Source organism: Chelonia mydas, chromosome 2 (genome assembly GCF_015237465.2).
Source record: "Chelonia mydas isolate rCheMyd1 chromosome 2, rCheMyd1.pri.v2, whole genome shotgun sequence".
Taxonomy (NCBI): domain Eukaryota; kingdom Metazoa; phylum Chordata; order Testudines; family Cheloniidae; genus Chelonia; species Chelonia mydas.
Genome location: NC_057850.1, coordinates 253,812,143 through 253,826,267, shown reverse-complemented (window position 1 = coordinate 253,826,267; position 14,125 = coordinate 253,812,143). Strand labels below are relative to the sequence as shown.

General features: G+C 46.1%; 1 protein-coding gene across 1 annotated transcript in view; it reads left to right on the top strand.

The window, feature by feature from the left end:
* OBSCN (obscurin, cytoskeletal calmodulin and titin-interacting RhoGEF) overlaps positions 1 to 13,834 on the top strand; it is a 281,809-nt gene extending 267,975 nt beyond the window's left edge. The window contains exons 118-124 of the mRNA XM_043541677.1: positions 961 to 1,131; positions 3,111 to 3,228; positions 4,513 to 4,752; positions 5,563 to 5,786; positions 6,717 to 6,792; positions 9,481 to 9,630; positions 9,788 to 13,834. Of these exons, the coding sequence (XP_043397612.1) occupies positions 961 to 1,131; positions 3,111 to 3,228; positions 4,513 to 4,752; positions 5,563 to 5,786; positions 6,717 to 6,792; positions 9,481 to 9,630; positions 9,788 to 9,965 (1,157 nt within the window). The 3' untranslated portion in view covers positions 9,966 to 13,834. The remainder of the gene's footprint in view (positions 1 to 960; positions 1,132 to 3,110; positions 3,229 to 4,512; positions 4,753 to 5,562; positions 5,787 to 6,716; positions 6,793 to 9,480; positions 9,631 to 9,787) is intronic.
* The last annotated feature ends 291 nt before the right edge of the window (positions 13,835 to 14,125 follow it).

Sequence of the window (14,125 nt, the reverse complement as noted above, 5' to 3'; positions counted from 1 at the left end):
GGTTTATACCTGAATAAATCTGTTCCTGTTGTTCCCTAACCCTGGGCCTGTGGTGTATCCATTTCCCTGCTGACACAACAATACTATATAACACGATGTGTAACTGCAGTATACAAACCGGAATGTATAAAAAGTAGAGTTGTGTGAAATGTTCTCAACAAAACTCAGAATCACATGAGACTCATCTGGATCGGGATTCCATTACAAATCTAAAACCCCTGCTGGAGTCCTTGAAAGGTCATTTGAGCTTAGAATCATAGAATATCAGGGTTGGAAGGGACCTCAGGAGGTCATCTAGTCCAACCCCCTGCTCAAAGCAGGACCAATCCCCAACTAAATCATCCCAGCCAGGGCTTTGTCAAGCCTGACCTTAAAAACTTCTAAGGAAGGAGATTCCACCACCTCCCTAGGTAACGCATTCCAGTGTTTCACCACCCTCCTAGTGAAAAAGTTTTTCCTAATATCCAACCTAACAAACCTTGAGTGATCTAGGGCCCAGGTTTAAATTATTCTGGGGATTTATTTATGGTTCTTAATTATAGTTGTGCGATGTTTTCAGTTTTGCTTGCTTTCATCGTGAAACTAAGTAAAATACAGCGGTTTTTTGAGCAGGGTTTTGCTTTGAGTTTGGGGTTCATGTTTGAACCTCAAATCTCAAAGTGGAGCTCAGGGAGGATAGGTATGAAATTACATTAACTGAAACTACAAATGCATTCACAGCCACCCCCTGCAATGAGCATTGCATGGCTCTAATATAAAATACCTGGCTTCAGAAGTGAAAATATGAGATCACTACAAACATGACAAGGCAACGTGAGGTTATACTTTCAGCCCCAGCTGGTTTGTTTAAATATGCCACCAATTTTCTGCACTCCCAGAACAGCAGTAATTGGTGGCACAAAAGACACCCGATAATCCCTAGAACAAGTGCTAACCTGTGTCTCTCTTTGCTTGGCCAAGATGGTGAATGGAAGACCCTTGTTACTGACATGGCTGATTGCTGCTACTATGCCAGTAATCTCTCCAGGGGCTTGGTTTACGCCTTCCGGACGGCCTGCATCAGTAAAGCTGGAATGGGACCTTACAGCAGCCCGTCGGCCAAAGTAAAGATTGGTGAAAAAGACCAAACAGGTAAGCTATTGGGTGGTGGTAGAACATCTACACTATCGTACCTTCTTTGTGTGTACACTCAGGGGAAGTGGAGCATAAATCTGGAGGAACTCCATTGCCTCCAGTGTGTTTTAGGGTTTTGAATCCTAGGTGCTGTTGTTCATAGATAGTCCTTCAGCTGACAGCAGGATGAGTTGTGAGAACTCCTAGCCTTGGCATCTTGGGGTTGAAACTGTAGATTACTTGTACAGGAAAGACTACTTAATGCTCATTTAAGTGAGATCACTTAATTCTCCGGCATGCGCATTTAATTCGGGCGATCCCCAGGGAACAGAATCAGAGTAATGTGTTTCAGTTGTGTGAAGCGTAGGCTTAATAGTACACCTATGGAAGTGGTGAAAAGTCCATTGAAATGCCATGTCCCTAGTGCTGTCTACAAGACACAACTCAGTAGTTCATTGATGTGAATTGGTGTTTGCGTCTGTAAAATTCCCTTTGTTCATTTTGGGCTATTTCGCTGCTTAGCGAGTCAAACTTATCCCATAGTTTTTCTCTATAGTTTAATGGTTTGTTTGTATTGTTGCTTATTTTTAAAGAAATCCATTAAATGAGAAGGACTCTCCCAGCAGCTGAAGGCGTCCCTCTGAGAATTGAGATAATGGCCTATCTGGCATTCCGTTTCCGCCAATTGAAAGGATTCCACTACACCAGAGAAATAGCCTTGCCCATCTCAATGTAATTTACCAACCCTCGCCCTATATGCTTGCCTTAGGCCAGGAATTCTCAACCGTTTTTATACTGTGATCTCACAATCTCTCCTGAGCCACGATCCAAATTTCTTTATGCCAGTACACACAGTGCTTCCAAGGAGGTGCCATCATGTTTCATACGGTGCTCCTATTCCAGAGGAATATTCAGGAAGAACCGATGGCAAGTGACTGCAGAAATTCTGCTTCAGCTGATAAAATGAAACATGGAGTAGAAGCAGGTTACCGGTCCCCAGGCAATGTCTTGCCATCTCACTGAGGGCTGTGACCAGGTGGCAGGTTGAGAACCAGTGGCCTAGGCTAATATAGACTAATTGCTTGCCATTTGCAGTGAGACAGAGCAGCAAGTTCTTCCATTAGATCCACTTGTCCTCTACCCTGTCTATGTCATAGGCTAGTCCAGAGGAAACTCGTAATGGGACATGTCTACACTGGGGCCGGAGGTAGAATTTCCAGCTCAGGTAGACCTACCCATGTTAGCTCCGATTGAGCTAGCACGCTAAACATAGAAGTGTAGCTGCAGGCCCATGAGCGGCATGACGAGCTGGCTGCCCTGAGTGCAATCCTGTCAGAGACCTGGGTACATACTTGGGGTGGCTTGTGCCATGGCAGCTACCCTGCTGATTTAGTGCGCTGGCTTGTTCAGAGCTAACCTGTGACTGTCCACCCGAGCTGGAAATTATACCTCCAGCTCCAGTGTCAGTAACCCTGTGTTCAATCCTGAAGGTGTTTCTTTGCACTAGAACAGGGGTTCTCAAACTTCATTGTACCGCGACCCCCTTCTGACAATAAAAATTACTACACTACCCCAGGAGTGGGGACCAAAGCCTGAGCCCACCCCAGCCCCACTGCCCCGGACGGTGGAGGGGGGACAAAACTGAAGTCCAAGAGCTTCAATCCCAAGTGGGGGGCCTGTAACCTGAGTCCCAACATGCAGGGCTGAAACCCTCAGGCTTCATCCTTGGGTGGTGGGGCTCAGGCTTCAGTTTCAGCCCTGGGCCCCAGCAAGCCCAACCTAGACCCGACCAACAGTTTGAGAACCGTTGCACTAGAATGTGATTTGGTGCCTCTATTGTGAGACATTTCACAAATGTGCCTGCTGACGTCTGAAATACGGTAGCTGCCAGTCTTCATCTCTATTGACAAGAAGATACCCAGGGATGACAAAGCAAGGATTTGAACTGAACTTAGTGTTATTTTCTCTTATACATCCATGTCTCTCTTTCCCTCTAGCGTTTCAATCTGCAAAGCAGACGTTCCCAGCTGCTACAGAGGGTGAGAGTGAAATAATGGCACCAGCAGAGCCTTTTCCAACCCAGCAAAGCTACGCCTTCCAGACAGAGATCAAAAGGTATAAAGGCCAGAAACCCCCAGTTAAAACACTCAAATGTTCAGGGGAAAATGCTTCAGTTTGGACCCTAAAACTCAGAAATGTCACTTTTATAAACCTACCGGCCACCCATCTGTTACCTGCCCATTTACCACTTTGTTTTAATGAAAACATCTCCAGTAGCACAGGATACTGGGCATTGCTTGGTTGCCCTCCTCTTGTCTGACTTGATATTGCCATCATTAAATGAATCCTGAGCCAGACCCTGCTCAAATGGACAGGTGTAGATCTCTCACTAACTCCATACACATACTCACCAACCAGGGCAGATCCCACTCCTTCCAGGTAGATAAAGCTTGCCATTGAGCACCTGGGGTTCATAGCAATTCAAATCCAATAGCCAGACATCAACTGTAACAGATCCATAGGTCCCCAGAATTTCATTGTCCTTACTGTATCCCACATTGTGGCAGAGGAGACGGGCTTTCCAAGAGGTGGGACGGAGGAGAAGATGGGTCCACTCAGGACTCACTCCAGGCAAGAGTCTCCATCACCTTGTAGAGGCCCCGCCTCCAACACTTAGGAACTAGCCCATCCCCAAGGAATTTCACATCTGGGAATTAGCCAGTGTCCTAAAAGGTAAAAGACACTGAATCAGAATGTGGGGTCTAAACACTGGATTCTTGCTAAGAAGCCCAATAATGTACAGCCCAGCTGTCCTCTGGGCTGGTAAAGGATTCTCTCTTAGGCTACCTTTACGCTTGTGAGCTCAGGGGATGAGTCCCAGTTCACTGAGACGTACTGATGCTAGCTGTCATCGAGCTGGCACGCTAGAATAGTAGGGCAGCCGTGAGCAGCAGCACGGGCCAGCCATGCTGAGTACGTCCCCATGGAGTTCAGGCAGGTTTGTACTCGGCACGGCTAGCCCATGCTGACACTGCTTGTGCTACTCCGAAGACACTACTATTTTTAGCATGCTAGCTCCTTCACACCCCCAGCTCCAAACATAACGTGTAAACATACCCATCGTTGCACCTGTGCATTGCGGATATTATTCACAGGCACTAGAGGTCAGGCTTTTGCTGCTGCCATTAAAAGTAGCCATACACTTTCACTTTAAGGAAGTGCAGACTTACGGTCTCTCATACCAGCCCAGCATGATCATAGTTTTCACTCCAGGGTCTGGATACAAAATAAGCAGTAGGATGCTGTTGATTCTAAGGGAGGGCAGAACCTGGCTCAGGCTACCTTGTTCCAAGAGCAGCAGGAGAAGTTTAACTTGCCCCTGTGCTTTTGTTGCTCCAGGGGGCGTTTCAGCATCGTCAGACAGTGCAGGGAAAAATTAAGCGGAAATGCGCAGGCAGCCAAAATTATCCCCTACCGGCAAGAAGACAAGCAGGCTGTGCTCCAGGAATATCAAGTCCTGAGGAAGCTTCATCACACAAATATAGTCCAGCTGCAAGGAGCCTACGTGAGCCCACGGCACCTAGTGCTGATCCTGGAATTGTGCGTGGGGCCAGAGCTACTCCATTGTTTGGCTGAAAGGTACGCATCCCACTGTACCTGCTTTCTTTGAGGCTGGTGTAGCTAGTGAGGCACCTGTATTGTGGATTTTTGCCCACCTCTTCATTCTGGAGCATCTTCTTCCACCCAGGTTTTCCCCCAGTCTAATCTCGTACTACACTTGTGATACATCTCCTTTACTCCCCTGAGACTTGTTTGGATCTTCGGCTTCCATGGATCAGCCACAAAACAGTACCTATGGAGCACCACCAGAGATGGAGGGCATCAATTATTTGAATGCGTCTGTTCGCTGCCTTGATTCCCACAGTCTCTCGTTAAATCCCAGCTCTCGAGCGGCCATAAAGAGGCTCTAATTCTGGCCGAGCGCAAATCCTACCTTTAAGGTGTAAATGTACAATAGATGGCATGGGGATTGTGTGTGGTTCAGGCAGCCTTTCCACCTCTTCCCATTTCTCCTTCAGCCTCCCCCTAATGGCTGAAAACTGATCAGATGACACATTATGAGTAAGAAGGGAAGGCTAAGCCCATGATCTAACCACAGGAGCTGCATTCTGGTCCCACTCTGCCACTGACACCTCTGCAGCCCAATCACTTAATTTCTCAGCCTCAGGTGTCCATCTGTAATACAGGCATAACAATATTTACTTACCTCCCCCCAGTGGAGCTTCGTGAGGGTTAATTATTAATAACTGTGAAGTATCTGAAGCTGATGAAAAGTGCTGATCCTATTAGGACTTAATGGGAATTTTCCTATTGACTTCAGTGGAACAGGACCAGGCCATTAAAATACGCAGGAAGGACAGTTATGATTTTTACTGTTTCCTTTATCAGGACATCCTATTCAGAGGTGGAGGTCAGAGACTATCTATGGCAGATCCTCAGTGCAGTTGAGTTCCTCCACGCACACCACATCCTGCACTTGGATCTGAGGTCTGAAAACATGATAATTACAGAACCCAACCTGCTTAAACTCCTGGACTTTGGCAACGCGCAGTTCTACATGCCAGACAGAGTCATTACCATGGATAGGTGCATCGACTACGCAGAAACCATGGGTGAGTACGGTATGTCTGTGCTACGTCAGCATGGCCTCGGGCCCCTGCTAGATGGAAGGTCAAACTGGGACAATGGTGGGAGCGACACTTCATAGATGTGTTTGTAGATGCTCCCATTCATTGCCTGGCAGATGCTCCCGTTGGTTGCCAGCTAACAGGAAATTGGGGTCGGCCTCAATTCTCTTAAATTATTCCCACTTGTGCTATAATGGAGGTTATAGAACTGGATGTTTCTGCAGTGTCCAGAATTCACCGTGAATTTCCTGGTCTGGATGATGCTGGAGTTCAGAAGGTTTTGAGTCTGCCTGTGTGCTAGCCCTGGCCTGCTTTTGGCTGGTGCAGTGGCTAGAACTGAGTGGAAACAGCAGCCTTCCCAGCTTGCTTGTTCCATTGACTCAGTGACTGTAACTCATAAATCTCACACTGGTTGATTTAAAATGTGAGACAACCCTTGTGAAGCACAGTGTCTCATCATGAGCATTGAGGGGCAGACCTAGTGAGTGTACAGTGTACAGGCTGCATACAGTGGGCACAGTTTTCTTCTCATTTACACCAATGTAACTATTAACTTTAATGGGGTTACTTCTGGTTTACACCAGCGTAAGTGAGAGGAGAGTCATGCCCAAAAAATGCACACAGGGTAGTCACTGCATGGGCAAAAGCAATGAACACAGCACTAGATTTGCAATATATACCTAGTAAAGACAAAGCTTTTTGGAGATGTGTTTGTAGGTCTCCATTTGTTTGGCTTCTTAAATGACTCAGGATATTCATGGGGTGTCATGCATCAACCTGTCCTCTGTAACAGACCTTCTCTTCCTCGTCACTTGGGAGCATAGCAAAGATTAAAACTATCACACTGAGCTTTTCTGCTGGAATAAATGTTCCATCTTGTAAGGAAACTCCACTCATACGGCTGTGCCTTTGTAGCTCCAGAACTGCTGTCAGAGCAAGGAGCCCTCCCGCAGACTGACATCTGGGCTGTCGGCGTCACCGCTTTCATCATGTAAGTTGTTCCCTTGCAAAGAACTAGAAATACGAGTGAATAATCACAATGACGACACAATTGGCATCACAGAAAAGTGGTGGGATCATTCACACGACTGGAATATCGGTATAGAAGGATACAGCTTCAGGAAGGACAGACAGGAAAAAAGGGAGGAGGAGTTGCCTTGTATATCAAAGATGTGTATGTTTGCACTGAGGTTGAGATAGAAGAGGGAGGCAGACCTGTTGAAAGTCTCTGGATAAGGATAAAAGGGGTAAAAACCAAGGGTGATGTTATGGTCGGGGTCTACTACAGACCAACTAACCAGGGAAGAAGAGCTGGATGAGGCTTTTTTTAAACAACTAACAAAATCATCCAAAGCGCAGGACTCGGTGGTGATGGGAGACTTCAGCTACCCCGACATCTGTTGGGAAAATAACACAGCAGGGCACCGATTATCTAGCAAGTTCTTGGAATGCATTGGAGACAACTATTTATTGCAGAAGGTGAAAAAAGCTACTAGGGGAGAGGCTGCCTAGATTTGATTCTGACGAACAGGGAGGAACTGGTTGAGAATTTGAAAGTGGAAGGCAGCTTGGGTGAAAGTGATCATGAAATGACAGAGCTCATGATTCTAAGGAATGATAGGAAGGAAAACAGCAGACTAAAGAGAATGGATTTCAAGAAGGTAAACTTTAGCAAACTCAGAGAATTGGTAGTTAAGATCCTGTGGGAAGCAAATAAAAGGGGAAAGAGTTCAGGAGAGCTGGCAGTTTTTTAAAGAGACATTAAGGGCACAAGAACAAACTACCCCAATGTGTAGGAGAGATAGGGATTATGGTAAAACACCACAGTGGCTTAATCAGGAGATCTTGGAAGTTTTTAAAAACAAGTTAGACAAACATCCTTCAGGGATGGTCTAGGTTTTCTTGGCCCTGCCTCAGTGCTGGGTGCTGGACTGATGACTTCTCAAGGTCCCTTCCCGCCCTACATTTCTATGATTCTATGGGTATGTCTACACTACGAAATTAAGTCGAATTTATAGAAGTCGGTTTTTTAGAAATCGTTTTTATATAGTCGAGTGTGTGTGTCCGCACAGAAAATGCTCTAAGTGCATTAAGTGCATTAACTCGGCGGAGTGCTTCCACAGTACCGAGGCAAGCGTCGACTTCCAGAGTGTTGCACTGTGGGTAGCTATCCCACAGTTCCCGCAGTCTCCGGAAATGAGATTCAAAAGTTCGCGGTTCTTTTCCTGTCTCCCTGGCCAGTGCATCTGAGTTGAGAGTGCTGTCCAGAGCGGTCACAATGGAGCACTCTGGGATAGCTCCCGGAGGCCAATACCGTTTAATTGTGTCCACAGTACCCCAAATTCGACCCGGCAAGGCCGATTTAAGCGCTAATCCACTTGTCAGTGTTGGAGTAAGGAAATCGATTTTAAGAGCCCTTTAAGTCGAAAAAAAGGGATTCATCATGTGGACGGGTGCACGTTTACATCGATTTAACGCTGCTAAATTCGACCTAAAGTCCTAGTGTAGACCAGGGCTATGTATTAGCAGGAGTATTGTAAGCAAGACATGAGAAGTAATTCTTCTCCTTTACTCAGCACTGATAAGGCATAATCTGGAGTATTCCATCCAATTCTTCAGGAAGGATGTGGACAAATTGGAGAAAGTTCAGAGGAGAGCAACAAAAATGATTAATGGTCTATAGAAGATTGAAAAAAATGGGTTTGTTTAGTCTGTAGAAGAGAAGACTGAGTGAGGACATAACAGTCTTCAAGTACTTAAAAGGTTGCTATAAAAAGAAGGGTGATAAATTGTTCCCCTGAACCACAGAGGATAGGACAAGAAGTAATGGGTTAAATTGCAGCCAGGGAGATTTAGGTTGCACATTAGGAAGAAACTTGCTAACTGTCAGAGTGGTTAAGCACCGGAACAAATTACCTAGGGACATTGTGGAATTTCCATTATTGGAGGTTTTGAAGAACAGGTTAGACAAACACCTCCCAGGGATGGTCTAGATAATACTTGGTCATGCCTCAGTTCAGGGGCTGAACTAGATGACCTATTGAGGTCCCTTCCAGTCCTGCATTTCTATGATTGTGGATTGCATCAGTGGAAGGCAGCTTTAAATCCACTTGAGTTTCAAAGGAGATCCACCAGCAGAGAAGCACTAAGGGCCTACTGCATCAGCTCAGAATAGCCAGAGTACAGTGGCATTCCAGCCACGTCCCTCCGCCCTGGCCACACCCCCAGAACTGAGAGTTGTGAAATAGAGTGGTTTAAAGCTGTCTATGCTGGCTCCACACTGCCTGAGGTGAAAGGGGTACTCCCTGATGGGCTGCCTTTATAGGCCCTTTGCACAGCAGGATTGGTGTCAAGGGGCCATGTTGCAACACAGAATCAACCCACACCCACCTTTCGTACATGGCTCAGCTCTCCAATAAAACTCAGCCAGCACAAGCACATTAAAACTACACTAAGTAAAAAGGCAAACAAAGCATTCTAATTAACCCTTCCTCCAATAAATCATCTCGTCTTCCATTTCCTCTTCCCATACAATGCTTCACAGCACAGGTGGGGTCTGGTTCCTCGCGCTGGCACAGCACTTCCCAGGAGTGCTCAGCAAGGAACTGGGAACAGTTAATTGCATTTACAAAGAGGCCTTTGCCCTCGCGTGTCGATTTACCCTCCTTTTTTGTGTTAGGCTGAGTGCCGACTACCCCCTCAGTTCTGATGTAGCCTGTGACTTTCTGAGAATCGCCAAGAAAGGGAAGGTGAAACTTACCAGATGCTACGCGGGTCTGTCCGGGGGGGCCGTGACATTTCTTCAAAGCACGCTGTGCCCAAATCCCTGGTAAGAGGATGTTTGCTTTCCAGCCTGCAAACCTATGCAGGGCCCAGTTACTGCTCTCTTCTCTCTCTCTCTCTAGCCAGCTACCTAACTTCCTCTCACTGCATGTCTCCCTCTGATCCAGACTCTTGTTGACGCTCTAGCTCTCTTCCTATCCTAGGGGGAGGCCATCGGTAGCGGAATGCCTTCAGGCTCCATGGCTCCAGGAGACGGGTTTGGATGGCAGACAGCAAGCGGTAGTCACTTTCTCCACCGCCAAGCTGAGGAGTTTCCTAGCAGAACGGGAGAAGAAAAGGAGCCTCTTGTGTTCAAAGTATGGGCTGATGATTGCTCAGTGAACTGGGTGGTAGCCCAGTGAAGAATAGATTCCCCTCCCCCACCCCGCCCCGCCCCACCCCACCCGCCCCGACAAATACTTGCACTGGGGGTTTGGAACCTAAGTGTCGTATCTGGTTACAGATCTGCTGCAGTAAACCAGTGACCCTGACGCCTTAGAGAGAGATTTGGGTGAGCAGGTCCCATTAGACATGAGTGAATGGGAGCTGGATCTCTGGGTGGCTTTGAAAATCCTTCCCTTAGAGTTCCAAGACTGCACATAATGCCGCTCAGTGACCTCCCCACAAGCCCCAGCAGCAGCACAGAAATACCAGACCCCCAGCCACATCATGAGCCTTTCGGACATTACTAAACAGACCCCCTGCAATAACAGCAGCTTCAGCTTCTGATCACCTGTGCTCACGTGATATGCAGGTCTAGTTTGTCTCTCAAAACCATAAGGAGTCAGTAAAAGATTTCCCTTGGAATGTAGCACTGAGCTGGGGCAGAGGAGGCTATTGAATGATAGTGCCCCAGGATGGAATCAGACTATATACATCTTCACTGTTTAAAAAAAAATCCATTGTGTGGCTATCAGATGAAATGTGTAGTGTGTGTGTGTATGTGTGTGTGTGTGTCTTCTAGGCAGAGTTGTAGGTAACTGGAGCTATAAATAACATTTGTTCAATAGGGCATCTGATGTGTCTGTCACATAGTAGCCGGGGCTAGAGTTGACATACCCAATCAGCATGCACCAGTGACTGGACCCAGTGTGTAACGTACCAGGGCCGTGTTCACGTACAGCCACCATAGTCATCCGTGAGGACTGAACCCAAGACAAAACACAGGCCTCTGCCACGCACACTGAAAAAGAATTCTTTCTTCTGGAAGTAGCGGGCTGCTAAGCCTGCCACTAGAGGGAGGCACGAACACACTCAATACAGGAGTGTTACATGCACAATCTGCACATTACTGCAGACGAGACTGTAACCGGGAGTCTCATGGTGCCTAGACAGTAACTGTCCCAGGTAAGCCTCCCTCTGACCAGGCCAGAATGAGCCATGCTACGTTTGTTTCCAATGGAAGTCAGTCTTGCGTGTACCTTGTACAACAGGAGATACATGGTTTTGCCTGTTCAAGAACAGCCATTTGTGGCCATCTTCCTGCTCATGCAAGAAAAAAGGCACTGATATAGTCTTGATTTTTCAGTGGAAGACCAAATTAGCCCTTTGTATGCTACTCCTATGGATGGCCCAGATCATGCCATCTCAGACACAAGCCAATTTCTTCTGCTATGCACTAACAGAGTGGCAGAATGTATAGCATGCATCATAGGGGGGTTTACACATGCCCCTGTGCATTGTGATATATGCAGCATGGACTAAAATCCTCAAAGGATTGATCCTTACCGTGGTTATAACCACAGTGAATATGAGCTTTGGGACAGGTATTTAAAGTCTCCAGTCTTCATGATCGGAGGGAAAATATATCAGACACCTAGTAGCTTAAAGCAACCCCAACTTGCTTTATCTGAATCTGTTGTCTTAAAAATGTAAAACACTCTGTCAGGAGTTTTATGCTGATTTTGCAGGTCACTGCCATGATATATTGATACAGCTTCTGTAGGGTAGGTGGCCCCTGCAGGTAGAGACTTGGCACAATTAGGATTTTAGAGCGAGGCATTCTCTCACAGAAAGGGCTCAAATGAGCACTCTCAGAAAGAAAACTTTTGTCCACATCTGGGAGAGACTGTTCTGAAACTGCAAAGGGCCATACTCTGGGCCTTGAGTGAGTGGTTCATTGCAGTGAACTCTCTACTTTGCCTGGCTTGCTGTCGAAAGTGACTTCTGCGTGCTACCTTTGTTGGCTGCACTGATCTGTGTCCGTGGGTACAGAGGAAATGCCCACTCATGGGGTGACTTTCGTAGAACAGCTCTTCCCCTGGACAGACACCAGTTCCACAGATGCTCGGGGGAGATGTGACAACCCTAGGAATCTGCAGTGATGAAGTTAGGGTCATTTTTCCTTAATGCCAACCATAGCCTTTTAAATCAACCACACACAACACACACCTTTTCACTGAAGCAATCAAAGTAGCACAATGTTTTCCATTATGATTCTTCTACACAGCAAAGATCACTTATGCTAGACCGTTTGTTAGCAGTGCTTGCCTGCTGCTGGCAATGCCAGGTACGTCCGGGTGTAATGCACCTGTCGTGCCACTGAATGTACGAGACACATCCAGGCAGAATGTACCTGTTAAGCTGCTGAGAATTCTGGAAATATCTAGGTGGAGCACAGCTGTTGAATGTGCTTGGTATATCTAGTAGAACACACCCGCTGTGCTGCTGAATGTATCAGATGTATCTAGTTAGAATGTGCCCGTTATGCTGCTGAATGTGCTGGGTGTATCTAGGTGGAACACCCCCCACCATGCTGATGAATGTTCTGGGTGTATCTAGATGGAACACCCCTCATACTGTTGAATGTTCTAGGTGGAACACCCCCCGTGCTGCTGAATGTTCTATGTGTATCTAGGTGGAACACCCCCATGCTGCTGAATGTTCTAGGTATATCTAGGTGGAACACCCCCATGCTGCTGAATGTTCTAGGTGTATCTAGGTGGAACACACCACTGTACTGCTGAGTCCATGCTAACTCTTCCATTATGAAAGATGTTAATAGAAAATCATCAGCTCAATAGGTACACTGTAATACCAGTATCACATGGGTTAACCCCTGCTTTAACTTAGGCTCCTGTTGGTACTAGCTGTACAGCAGTCAAAGGCACATGTCACAACAATGACCTTGACCTCATTAAGTACAGAATTTGCATGTCTAAAGGCATTCTGCCACTTGGGCGCCTGGGCTGTTGATTTGTAGCTCTTCTGTTATATTTGGGAGATGTGGGAATGGAGTTACTGGAAAATGTATTTCAGTTTGACTTTTAAATAGAGGCCACAACATCCTGGAGTTTAGTGTCTTCCATTGTGTCTAAAAACTGTCAAGGATTGTTTTCATTTACATTTGATGGTCTTAGCATTGTATTTCTTTTGTGAATATAATCTCTGCGTTTATGTGAAATGACTCATGTGTCTATTGGTTCTGGTGTGGTCGGTTTATTGCACCAAATACCATTTGGTGACTTTCATTACAAACGGTGTTTTGCTCGTAGTTCTGTATCCAGAAGCATTAATGGAGATGGGAGCAGGAAATCAGTTCCTCATGTTTCATAAGATCGTGAAAGAGTGAGCGTGTTTAAATGGTGACAGCCTTTCCAGTCATGTTTAATGCACATTGGTAAGATCCTAAAATGCAGAGCACTAAGGTTCCTTATGATGCTTGTACAGCAAGCAGCACAGGAAATGCGGCTGAAACTAGAGGACGTTTAACTAGACTGGGGAGAGCAGACACAGATTCAACAGACTATGAAGCTCTGAATTTCAAAGTTACATTGTCGCCATAGTCCAGTGTAGGAGAGGGTGCTTAGGTCTTAGGGCCCAATTCTGAGCTGAGTTTCGCTGAAGCTAGAGGAGTTAGTTTGGATTGATACTGGTGTTACTTAGATCAGAATCTGGCCCATAGATTTTCAGGATGCTGTCTTCCCTCCAACTTAATATCATAGCAATCAGATGTGCTTAGACTGGCACAGTCTCGTGCTTTGGTTTGATTTTTAGGGTGGAGAGGGGTCAGTTTGTAAGGGAAAACCCATTTAAGAGTAAGATTCTTAATGTAGGTTAACATATATCAAGACCTGGGCTCATATCCCTTTTCTCTTTCTTATGCAATTCAAATTAACTGAGTTTGCTTCTCTAATTTGCATGCATTTTGAACATGTCAGAAGTCTGTGCACTCAATACTGTTTTGTTAAATAAACTATTTTGACAAAGAAGTTAGACCATATTTTTTGCTGTTATTCTTTTCCTATAATTATAGTACTGTAGCATCCAGGTGTGTCAATCATAGAATCATAGAATCATAGAATATCAGGGTTGGAAGGGACCCCAGAAGGTCATCTAGTCCAACCCCCTGCTCAAAGCAGGACCAAGTCCCAGTTAAATCATCCCAGCCAGGGCTTTGTCAAGCCTGACCTTAAAAACCTGTAAGGAAGGAGATTCTACCACCTCCCTAGGTAACGCATTCCAGTGTTTCACCACCCTCTTAGTGAAAAAGTTTTTCCTAA